Source organism: Cryptomeria japonica, chromosome 9 (genome assembly GCF_030272615.1).
Source record: "Cryptomeria japonica chromosome 9, Sugi_1.0, whole genome shotgun sequence".
NCBI lineage: Eukaryota > Viridiplantae > Streptophyta > Pinopsida > Cupressales > Cupressaceae > Cryptomeria > Cryptomeria japonica.
Window position 1 is genome coordinate 735,570,651 of NC_081413.1, and position 21,714 is coordinate 735,592,364.

The 21,714-nt window shown below is 38.2% G+C and overlaps 1 protein-coding gene across 1 annotated transcript in view; it reads right to left on the reverse strand.

Moving 5' to 3' along the window:
• Positions 1 to 1,196: 1,196 nt before the first annotated feature.
• LOC131038673 (uncharacterized protein At3g49140) overlaps positions 1,197 to 21,714 on the reverse strand; it is a 260,478-nt gene continuing 239,960 nt past the window's right edge. Inside the window, exons 11-12 of the mRNA XM_057971181.2 lie at positions 2,255 to 2,369; positions 1,197 to 1,997 (exon numbers count right to left, since the gene is read on the reverse strand). Of these exons, the coding sequence (XP_057827164.2) occupies positions 2,265 to 2,369 (105 nt within the window). The 3' untranslated portion in view covers positions 1,197 to 1,997; positions 2,255 to 2,264. The remainder of the gene's footprint in view (positions 1,998 to 2,254; positions 2,370 to 21,714) is intronic.

Sequence of the window (21,714 nt, forward strand, 5' to 3'; positions counted from 1 at the left end):
CAATCACCAAGAAAATTCAGCAGAGGAACAATGACACCGTATCCCTCATCTTCTGGTAGCCATATTTCTATTTACTATAGGGATTCCCCTTGTTCATTTAATCATGTGCCCTGATACGAAACGGCATTCCTGTCCTTGCTCCTGATCCTGCACCTCAGGTCTCCTAGTGACTATAATTTGAACTAAAAGAAGAACGATTAAATCGCTTCAATGCAACAAATACAGGTATCCTTGAAAATGAAGCAAATAAAAGAGTTATGCTTGCTTCCATGCAATTGGGTTGACCCTTATGCAGATATAAAACTGGTAGGTGCAATCCAGCATTCTCTTTTAACTAAGTAAAACATCAAAATCATAATATAATATCAGCGTACAAGGTGGTGGAACACTGGTGAAAATAATTAATATTGATTGATAGATTAGTCTGCCTCGCGGATCTCATATTCATTCTTTTTGATTTTATGACATGCAACGATGTTGATGAAGTCTGCAGTCAGAAGTTTGCAACTGGTGAGAGGTTCATTTGCCTTCAGAGAAAACTAATACAAGAAATCCATCTATAAATTTTCCTCCCATCATGAAAGGGTAAAAGTAAGTCCAAATTAGCTGCCAATAATCTACAGAGAAAAAGAGAAACGAATTATATTAATGGTCAGTTTGCAACTGGTGAAAGGTTCATTTGCCTCCACAGAAAACTAATACAAGAAATCCATCTATAAATTTTCCTCCCACCATGAAAGGGTAAAAGTAAGTCCAAATTAGCTGCCAATAATCTACAGAGAAAAAGAGAAACGAATTATATTAATGGTCCATAAATGGACTTGAAAAGAACATTCAGTTCGAGTATTACCAGGGAAACATACCAGATATATGTTATTTAGAGAAGTATCAACTGTCACTACTCATGTTATATCATACTTTGATGCCTTTAGTGATCTGTTAAAAGATTAATACAAAATAGCATACAACATAATGTAGGTTCCCCCAGCTTCTAAAATCCTAATACGCACCATTTTCAATTTTTGCATGTTATCTTCATCGATATTTGATTCATGAACTGAGCAGAATTGTTGCATCTAGCTAGAAATAATCTTCCACATTTGATGTTTAATTACCACATATGATGATTGTATATTCTAACCTGCAAATCAAGAACCCGAAACACAAAATACACTCTCATCTACAATGCATGAATCTGCATAGTGGAAAGAAAAAATTATATTTAAAGACACCTGTCTTGCTTACATTCAATTTCTTCAAACTGCCTTATGGATTATGGCAATAGAATGTACCTTCAACACCTTACAGATTTGTCTTCAGAATTGCTAAATATGCTTTTCGAACGGATTAATCTTCTTTGATAAATAAGCAAATAGAACGACTGCCAAGGAGAGTCACCACCAGATTATAATAAATCAGCAAAAACGTCTAATTGTCACCTGCATGTCCCAAAGCTCCATCTCATCCATAATCAATAAACTGAAGCCAATGCTGGTTGTGCTTACAATCCCCTATACCGAAATTTTTTCATATAACATACTCTCAAATAACTCAAAATACACCACTCTGTGCTGCCAGGGAATTGTTAAAATTAACTTCCAAAAGCTTTCTGGATGCTACGCCATCTTAATCAACTGCTTATGCCCAGCCAGCATATAAAGGAAGCATTCACACAAAGCAACCCATTTCTGGTCGAATGCTTCAGTTTAGTCAGTAAAAAATGATTGCTTTCTCAAAATATAACCCATTACCACACATTGTGTGGTCAAATCATTCTATAAGTAACAAAAATTAAAGAAAGGTTCATGTTACATGGCATAAATATTAATTATACATAAAACAATAACCAGCTCTTATCTTCTGGGAAATAACAATCCAGAATAATAGCAGGCATTTCTTTGGCTCATTTTAGAACCCTGCATTTGTCTGCTAGTATTAGACATTGGTGCCTCCTCCATGTGTAATTCCCCTCAAAGCAAAGTAGTTGCTAGCTGATCCTGTAAACGAAAAAATTTAGACAAGATTTATCTACCAATTTTATAGTTTTGTTGAGCTAAATAAAGATTTCCTTTATGACACTTCTGTGGGTAAACATAACATAAACACGCCTTTTGAGGAAGTAAAGAAATATCATCTTTATGAATTTGACCTCTTCAAAAACCATGGATAATTTTTTGAACTGAAATTTGTGACCAGAACTGCATATCAAACATACTCTTGAAAGTTGAGAAACATCATAGCCTTTACATCTTACATAGCAAATATTAGTTTCCTGAACGACGAGATTTACGCTGCTTATGGTGCCTGCGACAACTGTGTGGAAATAATAACTGCCGAAGCTGTTGCTCAGCAGTGAATTCAGAAGTAGCCTGTAAATATCCACAACAAAACATAGTTATTCATCAATTTCTTTGCAAGTTAAATTGACACAACACAGTTGTTATGTTTAATTAAAAATATATCAAGAAGAAAGATGTTGCAATCACAATGTACAGCCATGTTCATTCAAGCTTCAGGCCAGAATAATGCTGATTTAGGCCGATATCAGTTCCTACACATTAGCATGAAAATAAGAGATCCGAAATAAGCAAATGAGTGCATCAATGTAAAGGAGCAGAATTATTGATTTACCATAGAAGCAGAAGATCATCGCCAACACAAAAAGAATTATTGGACAAGACTACTATGTTACCGGCAGGCAATGAGATTAAAAATTATAGATGAGAGAAACAATAATCTTATAATTTTTAATGGCTTACTTAGGACATCAGGCTTATGCCTGGTAAATCAAAAGATAATATCTCTGAAATAGTTGGCAAAGATAATATCATGTTTGCTGTTAACTGTTAAAGAATATTCTGGGAGAAGGAACAGCAGTAACACCACTGATATTGTGCCAAAAATGTTTTAAACAACAGTTTTATGAATGCCAAATTCAAAATAATGGTATACCTGAAAGTCTGAACAGAATAATGACTCCCTTCACAGCATGTCTTTCTGTTCACTAGTCCTGAAGATCTAAAAGGAGAATAATGACTCCCTTCACAACATTTATTTCTTTCTTCACCGGTTCTTCACTTGAATTTCAAAGATTCTCAATTAACAAAAGAAATTAGGAAATTATTCAGAATTTCAAACTCCGTCCCATTTTCAGAATTTTATTGCATGTATGAAATCCTCACACAAATAAGACTTTTTAGTTTTCTTTTTCACAACACAGCCCAAACACAGAATTGTTCTCTCACGTCAATGTTTCTTCAATGCACACCAAAAAAACTGCCTAAGCATCGAACCATCCATGAATATATAGCATTGGAGTAGTTTGATTCAAGTCTCTCTGCCTAAGCATCGAACCATCCATGAATATATTCCATGATATTGAGGCCAATTGGGCATTATGTGAGTAGTGGCAAAATTGATGTATTGCATTGTGAATTAGTATTGTTTTCATTTCGATTCCTCATTCGTGACGAATGGGATGAGCTCAGGGTGTGGTTATTAGAGTCTGATAGGAGAGTGGCTCTCAATTGGGGCCAGGGCTCAAAGTGGCTGCCAAGATAACCTATTGGAGAGTTAAGAGTAATTCAAGTGATAACATAATTAAAACATTGGGAAAACACACTAATAAGATAATTGAGGATGCCCCTTGCATGATTTGCATGCTTGTATAGGCTCAGGATGTATTGGGAAGACCTGGCTGTCCATGGGGCATTGATCTGGCATGATCGAGTCTCCTCGTCTTGATGAGAGGACCACTCGGTTCCGCATGAGCCATCACTTCAAGCTATGCAATGCCACTCCAGTTTCATTGTTTCTAATATCCAACCCCTATGTAGATTTGAATAGTGACCCGATATGGATTCATGACTTGGTACTACCTTTATCATTGATGTTGCATTGCATTCTTATATGTCATTGTGTGTCATGCATGCACTGTGTACGTCGTGTATGTCGGCCTACTATCCCCTTTGTATGCTTTGTATGATTGCATGGGTCGTGCGACTATCTCCACAAGCACGGTGCGGTGTACCTAAGGGTTCCACATGGTCGGGTGGCATTGCAAATCATTATTGGAGACCGGTGGACTTGATTCATGATTGACTTGGAGAGCTCTTCCACCTTCCTCAACACTTGTAAATTCTCACTCCATTTCTTGCAAAGTTATAATCATTTGTATATTGTAACAAGAATTGTAAACATTGATTATATGTATATTGAACACTCCAAGAGGAGATTGATGTAATTGAAATGTATTGATATGGCTTAGAGTAGCTTTACATGTATCGGTGTTGGAATCGGGCATGAACTATGGCATTGTAAGTTTATCAATTCTTAATGCATATTGATATGTTGTAGGAATACTTCAATTGGTGCTCTAAAATGAATCTAGATACATCTTGAGTAGTCTTGGAGAGTGATTTAGCCCTCTCCCAATGTTGTCACGTGTTATTGTCCATTCTAGTATAGTTTGGAGTCATTTTGGACTTATTCGAGACAATCTGAAAAAGTGTCCCAAGGTGTCTTAATGTGGTTTAAAGTAGTATTGATCATCTCTAGAGTGTTAGTAAAGGTTTAGGAAAGTTTAGGGTGGATTGAACGTGTTTAGGGTCCACCCAATTCTCGACTAGCCTTGTAGGTGTCCCTTAGTGACCCAAGGACACCTTTGCATGCCTTGTCTCCACACCTTTTTGTTGAATTCTCTCGATTCAAATGTTGTATTGATATTTTGTCTTCACCATTGTGTTTGGGGTGTCCAGGGGTCCAACCGTCTGTTGACGTGGACGAAATCGCATTGCTGCAAACTTCATACGGCCAACGCAGAATAGAATAGCCGACTGATTATCCTACTCTCTCTTGAGATAAGGAAGTCTCTAATGCTGTTTTCTAAGTTTGATCAAAGGAGACTACCTCAAGGTTTCTTTTGTCAGGTCTTGACTGCGGGATCTCTCAGTGGCTTGATGTGTTTATGCTGGAAACACAAGGGGGACTTATGTTTAACTGGCAACAAGCTAGTCTGCTGTGATTCTCGAATTATGCAATAAAGAGCAAAAGGAAAGGGTTAGGAGATCTAAAACTAACAACACGGGTATGCGGGTAGACGGATTCCACATAACCAATTCCTGCTTGGCCAGAATGGCTCACAACCTTGCAGGAACGGTGCAATCTTCAAAGGGACTTGGAAGATTTTCAGATTGGAGACGCATGGCTAAGCACCCAATTCTGGCGCAGCTCAGACGAACACCTGCAATTGAACTGAGCACAATCGAAGGCTCAGGTTAACCACACAAAAGGATACACAATCAGTATATCCTCAGTGGTATGAGCCCGAATCTATCAAATACCTGCACACCCAAAACATAAAGATCTATCTAAAATGCTGAAGGAAACCATGCAAACAGGATGAAAACAAGACAATAAACACCAAATCAATGTTCATATATTGATCTCAACTGCCTATTACAACAATTTCTGCAGCATCTCTATGCTACTGCTAAGATCTAACCTATTCTAACTCTAAAATCTAACTATCTAGCAATTTCTAACAATCTCTAACAATCTCTCTCTCTAACAATCTAACAATCTAACCCTTTCTAAAAGAAAGGCCTCTGCCTTTTATAGATATTACAATTTTGAATCAGAGGCCAAGATGGACCGCATCCAAGGGCCCTGATCTGTCTTCCAGAAGCTGACAGCTTTGACCCATGCTGAATTAATTCTCAGTTATCCAACCAGCAAATATCTCAACTACCAACCACTTTTGGCTTTAATTCAGGTTTATCCGGTCTTTTTGGTGGTTGGGAATAGTTATCCACAAAAATATCTTGCACGGGACCCATAGGCAGTTTACAATAAAGTAGTTTCAGCTTTAAGACTGAATTTTTGGATTTAAATCTAACTGTGTGCCTTTTCTCGAGAATGCATAAACTTGCAGCATTCAGAGTGTTCTTTTGCCTTTTGCCTCCAATTTTGCCGGTGGACTTCATCTTTGTTCAACGGCACGGTTCCCAATGCTCGGCTGTTCTTGCGCTCTTGCATCTTTTCTTTTCCAATCTTCAGCGCCTGGACTTGAATTGCGATCCTTCCTCGGTTTGCGCTTTCAGGTCTTTCTCCTGGTTCTTCGATGACGTCCTGCAATCAACCAATTTCACTTAATTAAATCAATTTGGAAAATTAAATAATTTAATTTAACAAACATTAAATTTAATTACGATGTCTGGCTTGAGAAGCTCTTTGCGGGATGTATCTTGAAAATGCTTCTCTTCCTCTTCGATTGTGAAATCTGATCCTTGGTCTTGATGGTGTTCGGGCGATTTACTTCTACGCGTTTTTACCTTTCGAGTCCTAGACGTTTTGAAATCTTCTTATGGCGCGATTCGGAGATTTGGAGAACTTCTGCAAATTTTAAAATCATAACACTCATGCTTTTCTGGTGAATTTTGGAGAACTTAGACATTTTGAACTGGAGATATTTTCGGAACATGGGGAGTTTATGCAAACTGAAGGGTAATTTTCGGACCTTGAACACTTCTGCAAATTAAAGACAACTTCGGATCCTTTGTAAGATTTTGCAAACTCGGAGCATTGAACGTTTTTTGCAAGTTTTCAAAACCTTTCACTTTTGGCTCATGGGTCCGATTTTGAAGACTTAAGGCGAATTTCGGACCTTGCCATCCTTTTGCAAATTTCGGAGCTTACAGGCGTTTTACAAATTTCTGAGTTTTAAAATTTCGGGGCTGGGGTCCGAAAATGGGTGTCCAAGGCAAACTTCGGATCTAGAGGAGCTTTGTAGGATTTCGCACCTTTATACCTTTTTTTTTATTTCGCCCCATGGTCCGAAAATGGACACTTTAAACGATTTTCGGGGCTTGAAGCGCTTTTGGTAAATTTCGGATCTAAAACGCGTTTTTTTTTTTGTGTTTCCTAAACTCGACGCACTTTCCATTTACCTCCGAGGGTCCGAAAATGAGGGCGCTTAAGTGGTTTTCGGACCTTGTAAAATATTTCGCAAAATCGCGTTTTCACTTTTCGAACCTAAAAACGCGTTTGGAAATTTAGAAGAAACTTCGAATTTCGGCCCTAGGGTCCGAAATTGGTGCTTTAAGTGAAATTCGGACCTGAAGGCACGTTTGCAACATTTCACTTTTTCGGACCTCCTGCCAGTTTTATCAACTTTTTCACTTTTTGGCCCAGGGTCCGAAATTGGACAACTTAAGTGATTTTCGGACCTCTGGGGCATTTTCGCAACTTTTGAACTTTTCCACATTTTGGCCCCACGGTCCGAAATTGGACAACTTAAGTGATTTTCGGACCTCTGGGGCATTTTCGCAACTTTTGAACTTTTTCACATTTTGGCCCCAGGGTCCGAAATTGGGCGTTTTGGGCGATTTTAAACGTTTCCTCAAGAAGTGCGAGCTTGGGCACTTGGGCAAGTTTGCCCAGATCTCCCCGGAGGATCATTTAATGGAATATAACATTTAAGTATAAGAAACTTATACTTTAAGTTATATTCCATATATACTTTCAGGATGTTTGAGAGTGGTTTCGGCCCTCCAGGAGTTATATTGCAAATTCTAGTTTTTGGAGGTTTCCTCAGTTTTTCAGAGTTAGCCAAATTTCAGGATCAGGAAATTCCAGACTTAGCCAAATTTCAGGGCATTTGGAGATCAAGATGACATTCCTGACTCCATCACTCACCAACTTGATCCTTCATATCCCCTTCCTCTTTCGCAAAGACAGAAAGGCACAAAACTGGGGGGGTCCCTGTCCAAGACGGGGATGGGTGTGCGATTCGCACAACACCGTCCAACCAAGAATCTCACTGGTCAGGACAAATGCACGATCAGAGGGTGACATTGCAGGTTTGCCAGTGTTGGAGGATAGATGCGTAGATTGAGGACTACAATGCAGGTTTTAGACACTAGCGCAAGTTGTGGACACTAGCACACTATGCTAATGTACTCCAAGCACGCAGTTGTCCTTTCTGGGTGCCCGTGTCCAGTTTGGGCGCCCTAGTCCTTCAGTTGAGTCAATTAGGGTTTTTGGATCTTAGGAGCTCAGTCTGACTCCGTTTTAGTTGCGTTACGAATCTGGTGTTGCCTAGGAACCTTCAGAGGTGTCTTGATTTGATTTAGGGTTAGTTCAAATAGTGTCAATGGCATTTGAGCGTGAAAAGGTGCATGTAGGACCCCATCGATGACACCTAGGGCTTAGTAGATATTTCCGTGTTCTAAATCAAGTCTTGTAACTTTGGGAATGGTCTTGTGTAACGCTAATCACCTTAGTAACCTTGTCCTAGGGTTTTTGTGACCTTTTCCCATGTTCAGTTGAAGTTTCAAGTGTTAAGTCTTCCTCTTGTGAAATGTCAGTTGTCAACAAGTTAACCAACCTTGAGATTTGAGCTTTAGTACTTGTTTGTGTTGTATATGTTAAACTCAATTACTTCAAAGAAAAAAACATTTCCATGTATTCTTATGTCTTTTTGCTCATATCCTCTAGTGTTCCTTGGTGGCACATTACAATTCCTGAACCTAATAATAGTTCTAGCTTGGTTATAGATATTATATTTCCACAACCCATGACAATAAATTTAGAATGCTTCTAATAAAAACTGTGTAAATTTTCAAATCAATGTTTTGGATCACACTTCTAGGTGATACACATTATGATTATAAACATTATAGTTCTAGCATAGGTAATATACACCTAGAAGATTGAATTATCCTGCATGAAGGACATTATTATTGAAGGACTTTTAAATAGACTTGGAAATTCTTGAAGCTTGTTTGAGAAGCTACCTAAACTTGAATTATGCATTGAAATGGAGTAGACTGGGGGGATAAAGTGGGGTTTTAATCTTTCATTCACTATTATTATCACTTCTCAGAAGTTTGTTAAGCTGCCATGATTTGTTTTACACACTTTCTTATTGAATCAATGTAACCTCAGTTGTGAAGTTGAAGTAACCAATATGTAGTTTGAAAAGAAGTTATTTATTTGCTCACCACACATTTTTGGAATGTATGACCTTTGTGAGCATCTCTGTTGAAGTTTGGTGAGGTTCTGGGATTATATAGGAGTTCTGTGAGGGTTGTAGGAGTTTTTGTGTTACTGTGAATGGTTGGAGGTTGAATCGTGCTGCAAACTGGGAGTTATCATCATTCTTGTTGCATTATCAAGTCTACAGAATAAATGTCAGTCTTGTTTCCCTCAAAATTTACATGAAGAAAGTCAGTCTAACTGTAGCTTTTAGCTATTGATTTAATGAGAATCTTTAAGGTTGTTATCTTAGCAAGAGAGACTTGAATCTCTCTTAAAGAAAAGACCCATTCTTGTAAATTGCCTGAGGTTAAATGATTTTGAGTGAAAGATTAAATAATTAATGATTGATGATGGCTCCAACGGTAGAAAGAAGAGAAGGAAATGACAATGAATTGAGTCTAGAATCAAGATTTGCAAAAGCCTAAGTAAACTCCTCCAACACTCTATATGAAGAGAAATGTCAGCACAAATCCACGCTCATGTATAATGCAAAGCCAAGTTTTAGAGAAACACACTTTTCCAATAGCAAAGCCACCTCAAAGTTCCACCTAGGCATGAACAAAGGAAGCAAAGTGACGAAGAAAGGATGCCTAATCATGCCTACTATTAGAGAGGAGGAAATCAGTCCTTAAGGCACCATTTAGGAGTAGCATTGCCCTCTCAAAGTTCTGCCATGTTTCTTCAAAGTGGCAAACTGACATGAAAACTCCGTCCATGTCCTTAAAGTGGAAAAGACATTAAGAATCTAAGCCCAAGCTGATTTAAATGTTGACATGTGGCACACACCAAAGTCACAACAATAAGAAAGCATGCCAAAGTGGCAAGTATTTAAGTGATTTGCGCCCAAAACAAACACTTGACAAACATTATGGAGGGCGCAATTTTTGTGTGGTTTATCCACGTAAAAGTTCTGCCCAAAGTTATAAAAGAGGTCAAAGTGACTAGAAAGTACTATAATGAAGTCATGAAGTGGTGAAAAGGATATGAAAATGTGCCAAGGTGGAAAAGGGCTTATAAAAGCATGCCAACTAGTAAGGAGGATAAATGTCAAGTTATGCAATGTCCCCTTTCGCTGAGTAGCCGGAAGTGTCCCTTTTAGCCTATTCAATTTTCATAGGCTAACTTCGGACTTTATTAGGGAATAGATTAATTAATTAATAAAGTTGTCCATTAAAGTAAATTTCCAAATGATTTTATTTTAATTAATGTAATAAAGTGACTTAAGTGATTTAAAAGACAAATATTATAAAGTCACTTTATAAAAGTGTTTTAAATGATATACTTTGAGGGGAAAATTACACTTTTAGGAAAGTTCTATTGGAAGATTATGAAAGAGGATTTGAAAGCTCATTTGCACATGCTGGATTGTGAATTTTGAAGCTTTCTATGAGAGCAAACCTAGGACGAAAACCCTTGGGTTCTTTGTTGGTTGACTAGAAGAAAACCCATTTAAGCCAACCTTGATGAATTCATATAGGGTTCACAAGTGTGCAAATTTGAAGGAGATTGTGCAAGAAATTGCTTGAAAAGAATTATCTTTCCAAAAGACACGGATTTACAAGTTTGTTAGGTGAGCAGAAATTTTTTTATTAATGTTTGCAAGCAAATAGTAAATTTGTCTGGGTGTGTATAAAAGGTGAAATATTAGTAATTACAATGTGTGTGAAAGTGAAAATCACAAGATTTATTAGTGTTGGTGTGTGCATGCGAAAGATGAAATAGTAGAAAAATTCATACAATACTTTGGTACTAGCCAAGCATAACCCAGCCATATCAGAGACTACATATTGCAAGGGAAAGGGAGTTCAATATTCAAAGGAGGCTGAAGACTTTTTCAATGTAGTTTGAGGAATGAGTTTCAAAGACTATCGAAAGCCCATTTGAAAGTCATAAGGAGTCAATATAACCACTTGGGATGAAGTTGCCCCCCTTAAAGACTGCCAAAATTCATTAAAAGCTGCCATACCTTGTGCAAAATGAATAAATATCAAGGGAGTGTTGTAATGTCCCCTTCCTACATGACAGGCAATTGAGCAGGGATTGGCCTATCATCAGGTTCCCGTAGGCTAGTGGAGTGGAGTGGGGACCCATATTGAGGCTTGTGGAGTTGCGTTGGAGCTTAATAAGCCATTCTGGATGTTCAGAGGCAGTTCCTATTTTTTAGGAGGGATCCCTCTTTTTTAGGTAATGACTGAGAGTTGGTTCCAGGGTGTCTATGGATCATTTTCGATAATTTGAGACCATCTATTTTTTAGGGAGGACTGCCAATTGACTGGTTGACCACCCAGAGGACTAGGGAGTGGAGCAAGTGCCCTTACATGCAATTTCGGATGATTGAAGATAGTCTCCTAACTTTTAGAAGAATCCCTATTTTCTAGGAGTACACTGCCAGTTAACCTGCTATTTTTAAATATCACCAGGATGGCGTGGGCATCAACGGTTTTCAGTTTGGAGTCCAGGTGAAAGATTTATGTATAAATCTGGATTAAATAAATTAATGTCTAAAGTTTGATTTAAACAAAAATTAAAGCGATTTAATTAAGTCACTTTATATTATAATAAATTATAATAAAGCAGCCCCCCTTGTGCCATGGTGCCTAGGAGACATGAATTATTGATAAAGGGAGCCTAAGGGGGTCGTGCATCTTGAGAGAGACATAAGGGAATGAAATAAACTTAATAAGAGGATGAAATAAAGTTGAAATAAAGTTTAATAAACTTTATTTAAATAAAGTCTTGCAACCCTAAAATCAAATTAGGGTTTGGAGTTGTTAAAAGACATGAGGAGGCTTCATTCATTCATTCTTGAATTCATTTTTGCCATGAGAAGACAGATTTCAGAGCTTTGGAGGCAGAGATTGCAGTAGAGCTAGGGTTCTTGGGAACGAAAACTCCCTTGAGCTTGATGATTGGACGAAAACCCAACCATCCCTTACAGAAGAACATCACTTCCAGCCATTAGAGGAAGAAAATCAGAGTTTCAGACCTATTTCAGATTAGTATCAGAGGTTATATTGCAGATCTGGGTCTTTTGGGCCCTTCGTGGTCATCATCCATCAGCAGATCAGGGTATATCATGCTCCATTGAGGCCATTGCTGGAGTTTTATAGCTGGGCATGAAGAGTTTAGAAGAGAATTCAGGTCTGTAGCAGGTTCAAGTGCCGCCCAGAGCACAAATCAGATCAGCAGCAGTCATTATCAGCCCATCCACAGTCCCTATCAGTCAACCAAACCACCTTGCATGCACATGCAACATCCATATTTGGTGTTAGGGTTTTATGAACACTGTGGGAGGAGAAATCCGATCTATTTGTGGGCAGAAAATTCATTTCAGACCACTGAATTTTGGATGCATGCTATCAAGGGTATGTAATAAGCCCTTGTCATTAAATAAAAATACTCGATTCAGTTCTTAGTTCATTGTTTCTTCATTTCCAGCATTGTAGTTTACTTGCATTCAACTCAATAAGAAAAAAAATTCAGAAAACACAAAAACAAACAAATACAAATTCCTTCATTCACTGGTCAAAGACAATTTGGAAACAAAAATCAAAATTATCAAAATCAAAAAATTGGACCAGATTTGGCTAGGGATCTTTTAGTGGTATCAAAGCAATGATCCTGCCAGCTTGAGGGTCTTCTAATCATTTCTATGCATCCTGGAAGAACAAGATGGAGTCAGAGTTTACGGCTGATGGTAAGAAGATTGTGCTTAAGTCACTAAAGAATGAGGTACAAAATGGGACAGCTGGAAGTATGAATACTTGCTATGGCAATGAAGTTTCCAAAGTCATGTATAAAAATGAAGCAGTCGATCCCAATTTTCTGAGCATGAACAGTAGTACTCAACCCAGTGTTATTCAAAATATTGAAGCTTGTAATCAAGAGGAGATTGATGTTATACCCTCTCCATTAGTTGATAGGCAATGTGCGAGCATAGAACATGATATTTTTGTGAATGCAACCTATCATAGGACTGAGTTTTTGTACTTCGGTACAGTAGATATAGAACAGTCCCAAAAATTGAACATCTCCTTAAGGTACAGGAACGTCACAATCAATCAAGACATGCAATGCAACAAAAGGAATCAGGTTTCCTGATTTTGACCAGCAGTTCATTGCCATCATATGAGCCAAAATCTGCACTTTGCATTGATAGCCTTCAGAACTTCTATGCAGTATGTTACCCCATTATTTGTTTTGAACAAAATAATGTGTATTTAATTTTGTTTCCCGCATTCAGTTTGATCCGTCTTTAATCATGCACCTTTTGTTCCTTTATGTTTCACCTTTTCTGCCCCATTGAACCTACCGGTTGAACCTGCGAGTTAGTTCAAGGTTCAAGGTTCAACCAATCCCCTTGCGCGGGTCGCGGCTTTGTAATGTTGTTAAGCGAGCGAGTGTGAATGTGTTAAGTCGGTCTTGAACTTGAACTTTGAACCATTCCTAAATCGGTTCAAGGTTCAAGGTTCAAAGTCTTCTTTTACGTTTGCTAAGGGTCTTCGCTAGTTCCCGATGTTGTGTTGAGCCGCAAGTTGAGAGTTCTTTTGTTTTTCTTCGGATTGAACTTGAACCATTGAACTCCTTGCAAGTTGGTTCAAAGTTCAAAGGTTCATTCCAAGTTTGGCCCCGAGGACATTAATAACACTAAAGGTGGCACGGCAAAAGGAATATTCTTGGCATCTTATAATTTAAAATTCTAAATTTGGAAAGAAATCATGAAAACGTAAAACCGTTTGTGCGGAGTTGATGTGTAATTAAGAAAGTTGTCAGGTGCCTATCAAATCATTGGTTATCTCACACGTTCGAATGAATCATTATGAGGCGTGTGTAGATGTTACTCAGTTGTTTTCCGTTTCTTAACATGTGAATTCTCAAAATTGTGAAAGTAGTAGTTGTTATTGTTGAAGGAGCAAAAGACGCCGAAGGTAATTTCAACTCCATACTTCCGAGGGTTTCACAGATTTCATGGTGGTAACAAGTGACTTTTGATAATTTCCCTCCATTGTGTTACTAGCTCAGAAGGTCAGTCAATGTAGGAAAATTCTTTTGTTTTGGAATAAAATTTTGTCTTGTTTAGGAACTGTTTGATAAATGTAAAAGCGGCCATTATGAGGCCGACTCTTCCAAAACTTGGTCCCACATCATGCCTAGTTAGTATACTGCCAGAGCTGAGTGACACCTCATTGGCCCAAGCTGACTTGGGAGATTTCTTAGAAAGAGCTAAAAACCCTAGGGCAAATTCGATGATGGAGAGAATAGTTAGAAGTGGCCTGATTGAAGCTACTGTTTTCCCAACTGCCGCTCCTTGTCCAGATCTAGTAATAGCATGTGTGAACAGATATGATGCTGATAGCAGGCGCATTAGGACTAGCAGTGGCGAACTGCTAGTGGAAATTAACAAAGAGATGGTGATGGATGCAATGGGAATCCCTCATAAGGAGCCGTACGAAGACTGGTCAATTGGAACCTCATGCATTTTTCTCTAAGAAGAAAAGAACATATAGAAGCGTCATTGCAAGGAATTGGCTTCTGAAGGTTCAGAAAGGGGGGTCCTGGCTACCTAAGCCTCTTACTAGGGAGCATTTCATCACAGAGGTGCGAGATATTGTCATATTGTTAAATAGACTTAAAGGGAACTCACACTCTTTCTATTGGGAGGATTGGATGTACTTCTATATTCAAGTGTTGTTAACTGGTGAAAAATACCTTGATTGGGCACAGGTTATCACTGAAAGGCTCCATGAGGGTTTGAGCAACTTTGTTGGAATGTCAAGCTTTTACATGTCCTCGACTCCTCATACTGTACCAGAGAATGGCAAGGATTGCATAATGAGCCTTGGGTAGACGGCATGAAGGTTTATGATTATTACCCTTACCTGCAACAACAAAAACATGCAAAACATTTCACTAGATGAAATGATGTTTTTCCCAAGAAGGCTTTGCCTTTGAGTTGCAGGGAGACATTAATAAAAGAATGTCAGCTGAGGCCATGGAGCTGATTAGCATATATGGAAGCTATTTCATTCAGTTTCCCAGAATTACTTATATCTGAGTGGGGGGTTTTGAAGGTGAACCATTCAAATTGCCCAGATATGCTTTCGACAGTTATGTGCTTATTGAAGTAAGCAGACAATTAGCCCACATTGACAAAAGGTTAGGGACAAAGGGTAAATCCGGAGTTGTCTTCCCAATTGAACTTGGTTACTACAGTTGTAAATCTGTATCTGATGCCTTGAACCTAGAATTAGAGTTCAAGAAAATGAATTTGCAGCCCTACATTGCCAGGCAAAAGTTTGATAGAAGGGGATATGTTGTAGAAAATTTGAATGTTGATGACCATTTCTTCCATGAACCTCAGTTAGAAGATTACTGGGAAAACTGTTGTGATGAATTTGAAGTGAGGAGGAGATTATGGTCAAGATTCACTTTACAGTAGGTTATTACCATGAAGCTACCCATTAATGTGTCTGTAGTACAAGAAGAGGAAGGGGAAGATATATTGGATCCCGAATTCAATGAAAGGGTTCAAGGACAACCTATTCCTGAGATTGACTGGGACAAAAGGGAAGAGAAAAATATTCAAGCCAAGTCCTTCAATGTCATAAGAAGAACAGAGAAATGGCTAAGGGACCGAAAATTTAGAAAGGAGTCGATCATCACTCATGAATTAACAGTTGGTCCACTTGCTACAACTCAAATTCCTACTTCCTCTAACAAAATTGTTGATGTTGCAGGTGGCACAAGGCCAATTATTGGAGAGGTTCAATCTAGAAGATCAAAAAGATCCCCACTGAGTTCTTCAGCAGTTCGAGTTACTCACTCAAGGAGCAAAAAGAAGAACAGATAACCAGTGGCGAATCAAATTGTTGTGGACTTGGATCCAGGCGAAGAAACTCAGGTGACGATGGATCAACAAGTGTTGAGTAACCCTCCAGTGCAGGATATGGATGTAGGCAAAGAACCGGGAGAAGAGCCAAATCCGATGAGCACTATGACTATTGTCAACCCACCTGATGCTCAGACACCTCCGTCGCCTAAAGAAACTTCCAGTACTTCTCGATGGCTTGGAGCTTCAATTGGGAAGAAACACAACATTGTTCCTATTACAATTCCCATGGAGGATATGGTAAGCAAGTGCCTTGGGAAAATATCTAAACCCAAGAAGCTCAAAATGCAGGCAATGATGGAGGTTGATGACGAAACAGGTCATTGGATAGCGGAAGTAGCTAAGCCCATCTCAAATAGAGATCCAAAAAAAGCCATTGAGGATGATTTTACTATGGAGAAGACTGACCTGGGAGTTGCTTCAAGGGATGTAGATGCTAAACATTTAGAATCCTCCACAAAGAGGATGATATCCAGGTCTTGGAAAGATGAGAAGGGCAAACGCGAGCTGAAACAAGTTGTCACCCAGATGGTAGACTATATCAACACCATACATCATCCGAGTCCTCAGCCCCTAACACAAATGACATTGTCCTTTGACCCCAAATCACCGGTGAATCAAAAATTGTTAGATCAAGTCCAGAGAAGCCGCATGATAGCTGAAGTATTTGATGAGTGGCTTGATTCTATAGTACAATAGGGTACGGACTACATTGCTACCCTGGTCAAGGTATATGACAACACCATAACTATGAGCAAAGAGTTAGAACTGGAAGCTATTGCATAGGAAAAAGAAAGAACCAAATGGGTAGCGGTCTTGGCACAGATGAATGATGTGCAAAAATTTGGCATTATGAAATTTCTAACTGAGAAGCCCGTAGAAAACATGGATGACAATGTGTTGTATGTGCCAAAGAAGAATGTTGAATGGAGAAATTCTATCACTAAGCAAGGTCATGAAGGATATGCCAAATTACTAAAAGGATTAAAGGAACTGATTGATACGATGCAGAAGGATCTAAAATGCATCGATATACAACTCTTGAAGGAGGATGGGCAGACAATTGAACCTGAGGCAGATATGGCCAAGAACTTCAAAGAAAGAGTACAGCTTGTTAAAGAGACAAAGTCTCTAACCACAGACGACTTTTCTAAAGTAGCAAGGATAGAATCGATGCTAACAGTCTGCTTTGATCACTTGGAAGCGCATAAAGAAAAAGTTATGCAGGTGAACATGGACAAAGAAGTTTGGAAGCAGCGCATTCTACACATTGGACTCCCACACTATCAAGTTATCCTGAATTTCTCAGCCACACATTTGGAATGGCGAAATGTGCGTGGTGCCACGACAAAACAAGACAAATCAGCAGCCGCTTCTTCCACGATGGAGTCATGACCGGTTTATGGATGAGCTGTCATCCTGTCTATGGTTGTTGCTCATTTAAGTTTTATTCAGTTCAAAACAAACAGTTTTTTTTAACTCTGGGGTAGAGTTTAAAAGTTTAGGGTTATTTTTCAAACCAACTATTGGCCTGGGGGCTATAAATGTAATTAAGCAAGCTTTGTTTAAGGTCCGAAAAACTTTGATTTAAAGGAACAAACTTAATTTTCTTGGAATTTCAATGAAGACATTTCTGGTACATGAATAGAATGATATTTTGATACGATCTTCAAATCTGTGTGTTTGAAAGATATAGCAATCTTTGTTGGGATGTATGCTTATGTGCGAAATACTTTATTTCATTACCAGTTCTTTCTAAGTCTATAAATTCATTGATTTTCTTTTTGTTTAAAAAAAAGTGTTACATTGTTGTTTAAATGACTCTGATCTCCCTTGTCTTGTGAGGCATGAGCGAGAATCGATAAGCATTTATGCTACATTGAGTATACTTGGTGGAATAAGTTTTTATATTGAATGAATATTTGTAGAAGTAAAGTCTGTGAGCTTTACATTTATTGATAATCATCTTGCAATGTTCTTTTGTGTTGACAAATGAATGTGAAAGCCTTTCTTGCTTTCTAGTAAAAAGTCTCTTTCTGAGTTATTTGCATAAAAATTCATTGAAAATCTTACGAGGAGTTGCACTCTTATGCAGAGGATAAAATAAAACTCGGTTCACCCAACTGTTGGTTCATTTGCTTTTTCATGAAGGGTATGCACGAGTCATTATTTTCAGACATATAAATATTAAAGGAAAGGCAAATCTGTTAATCGACACAGTACTACTTAATGATGACACATTAGCTTATGAAGAATTTGATTATTCTTGTGAGAGCATAAGAAAATTTATAATAGCGGTTGATTGGGAGTATTGGCGAAGTTTGTATCCCTTTCCCCTTGTCCTTGATTGGCACTTGGATGAGTACTTGTTACCTTTGATCATAAGAGGTGTTTATTGGTTCATTTGAAACGAGGTACTCAGTTGGATAGATGCTGTTCTGATTTATAACAGCAGCTACAGGGGGATCGACATAGTTATGTTTGGTACTCAGCTTCAACGGGATCATGATGGGTCGCTTCTCAGTCATGGGCATAAAGATGTTTGTATCAAAGTAGCGCAAAGGGTGGTTGGAGTAGTGTTCTTGAGGTTGATCTGGGATCCCGACATTTGGTTTCAGCGAGCAGGTGCAGATTGCTTGACAATCTCTAGGAAGGGAGGACTATAATGTCCCCTTCCTAGGTGACAGGCAGTTGAATAGGGATTGGCCTATCATCAGGTTTCTGTAGGCTAGTGGAGTGGAGTGGGAACCCATATTGAGGCTTGTGGAATTGCGTCGGGGCTTACTAAGCCATTTTGGAAGTTCAGAGGCAGTTCATATTTTTTAGGGAATGACTGAGAGTTGGTTCTGGGGGGTCTACAAACCATTCCAAATGATTTGAGACCATCTATTTTTTAGGGAGGGCTCCTATTTTTTAGGGAGGACTACCAATTGACTGGTTATCCACCCGAAGGACTGGGAGTGGAGCAGGTGCCCTTACATGCATTTTCAATTGATTGGAGACAATCTCCTAACTTTTAGGAGAATCCCTATTTTCTAGGGCACTACCAGTTCACCTACTATTTTTAGATATCACCACGATGGCGTGGGCATCAAGAGTTTTCAGTTTGGAGTCCAGGTGATAGATTTATGAATAAATCTCGATTAAATAAATTATTGTCTAAAGTTTGATTTAAATAAAAATCAAAGTAATTTAATTAAGTCACTATATATTATAATAAAGGGGCACCCCTTGTGCCATGATGCCTAGGAGACATGAATTAAGTTGTTTTTAAGAAAAACTTAATTCTATTAATAAAGGGAGCCTAAAGGGGTCGTACATCTTGAGGGAGACATAAGGGAATGAAATAAAGTTAATAAGAGGATGAAATAAAGTTTAATAAACTTTATTTAAATAAAGTCTTGCAACCCTAAAATCAAATTAGGGTTTGGAATTGTTAAAAGACATGAGGAGGCTTCATTCATTCATTCTTGAATTCAATTTTGACATGAGAAGACAGATTTCAGAGCTTTGGAGGCAGAGATTGCAGCATAGCTAGGGTTCTTGGGAACGAAAACTCCCTTGAGCTTGATGATTGGATGAAATCCCAACCATCCCTTGCAGAAGAACATCACTTCCATCCATTAGAGGAAGAAAATCAGAGTTTCACACCTATTTCAGACTAGTATCAGAGGTTATATTGCAGATCTGGGTCTTTTGGGCCCTTCGTGGTCATCATCCATCAGCAGATCAGGGTATATCATGCTCCATTGAGGCCATTGCTGGAGTTTTATCGCTGGGCATAAAGAGTTCAGAAGAGAATTCAGGTCTGTAGTAGGTTCGAGTGCACTCCAGAGCACAAATCAGATCAGCAGCAGTCATTATCAGCCCATCCACAGTCCCTATCAGTCAACCAAACCACCTTGCATGCACATGCAACATCCATATTTGGCGTAGAGTTTTATGAGCAGCATGGGAGGATAAATCAGATCTGTTTGTGGGCAGAATATTCATCTCAGACCTTTGAATTGTGAATGTATGCTATCAGGGATATGTAATCAGCCCTTGTCATTAAATAAAAAATACTTGTTTCAGTTCTTAGTTCATTGTTTCTTCATTTCCAGCATTGTAGTTTACTGGCATTCAACTCAATAAGAAAAAAAATTCAGAAAACACAAAAACAAACAAATACAAATTCCTTCATTCGCTGGTCAAAGACAATTTGGAAACAAAAATCAGAATTATCAAAATCACAAAATTGGACCAGATTTGGCTAGGGATCTTTCAAGTGCTACTTGTAATTCCAGGTCATTATTTGGATTATTAATATTGAATTTTCTCATAAAAATAACTGCTGTAAGGAAATCACTGTGTATACCATTGGGACAGTAATACCATGTCATTTATTAAATCTCTATGTGGTCAAATTATGCAATGAATTCTTGTATAAATGCAGTATAGCTATTTTGAATATGAATCAATGAACGTTATGATGATGAAGGATAATATTTCTCCAAACAAGCAAGAAAATAGTCTCAAATCAGTCCAACAAACTGTTTGACAAATTGCCCGTGCACCGAAACTTGTAAAGATTGTGAAATTTCGAGTTTGGTAAGGAATATCATGGTAGGGGTTGTTACAAGCTATGTGGCACACTTTCTAAGAGTCAATGCCACTAAAAAGTTCCACCCAAAGTCATAAAACATGTCAATGACCTTATAAAGTTCTTCCCGCCAACAAAGAGATTAACACAACATAAGTTTAGGCCCCATTTTCAGGTGGCAACGCCATTAAAGAATTCTAACCTAGCAGCTTTTCAAGTTGCAAAGTCCTTAGTGATGTGCACTCAACCAAAGATAAAATGAAACCAAAAAAGAAAGGTGCCCTTTCAGCTAGCAGATGCCATCCAACACTTTTTAGTCACAAATGCCAAGAAATGTTCCTTTAGGGACACTTATGAGGTGGCTCAACCATATACTTTCTCTGCTTCACTTTAAAGCAAAAAGGAAAAAAAGAATCAAAGCATGCAGTAAATGTATATAAAGGATGCCACCCTTGTAAACTTTACAAATAGTTTCATCCATAGTTTGAAAGATCCCTAGTTAGCTGTTCACTGAAAATTCTGACTTTACCCTTACAATTCTGATTTTCTGATTTTTTCACTGAGTTTTCTGAGTTCTTTTTGAAAGTTTGCTATCATGTTTTTTGGACTTTTGATTAGAAGTGTGATACCAAATATCAATGCAAAGGGTTTAACATTCATCACATGCATAAGAATAATACTTTTTGAGCATCATTTACAAATTAACATGGACTGATCTAAAATTTAGAACTCTGATTTTATTGACAGCTTCAAATAACTTTCCAGATCTAAATATTAGAATATAAAATGGCAAGACTTCTCATACCCGGAGGCTCCAGCACTATCTTATTAGGAAATTGCTGATGAATGCAATGTCCAGATGCAAGAATATCTATCAAACAGCTACAGGGTCGATTTGAGTTTTAAAACCCAAACCATCGATTATGAATACTGTAAATGCTGTTATGACTGTGGGTTGATTTGCTGGTCCAACTGAGCGACATTATTGAAGAAAGAATAAACAAAATATTAAGGATCGATGCCTTATAGAGTTGGTCTGGTTCCAGTATGCTGCACCCACCCTAATGATGAGACTTTGCTGGTCGATTCTAACCTCTTTCCAAATCGCCTTTTCAGTATGGTGCTGATCTCAGGAATTCAAAGTTTGTGTTTGCTTCTACAGTTCCCATAACATCTGCAAATCGTGAGTCGCTGGAATATTATG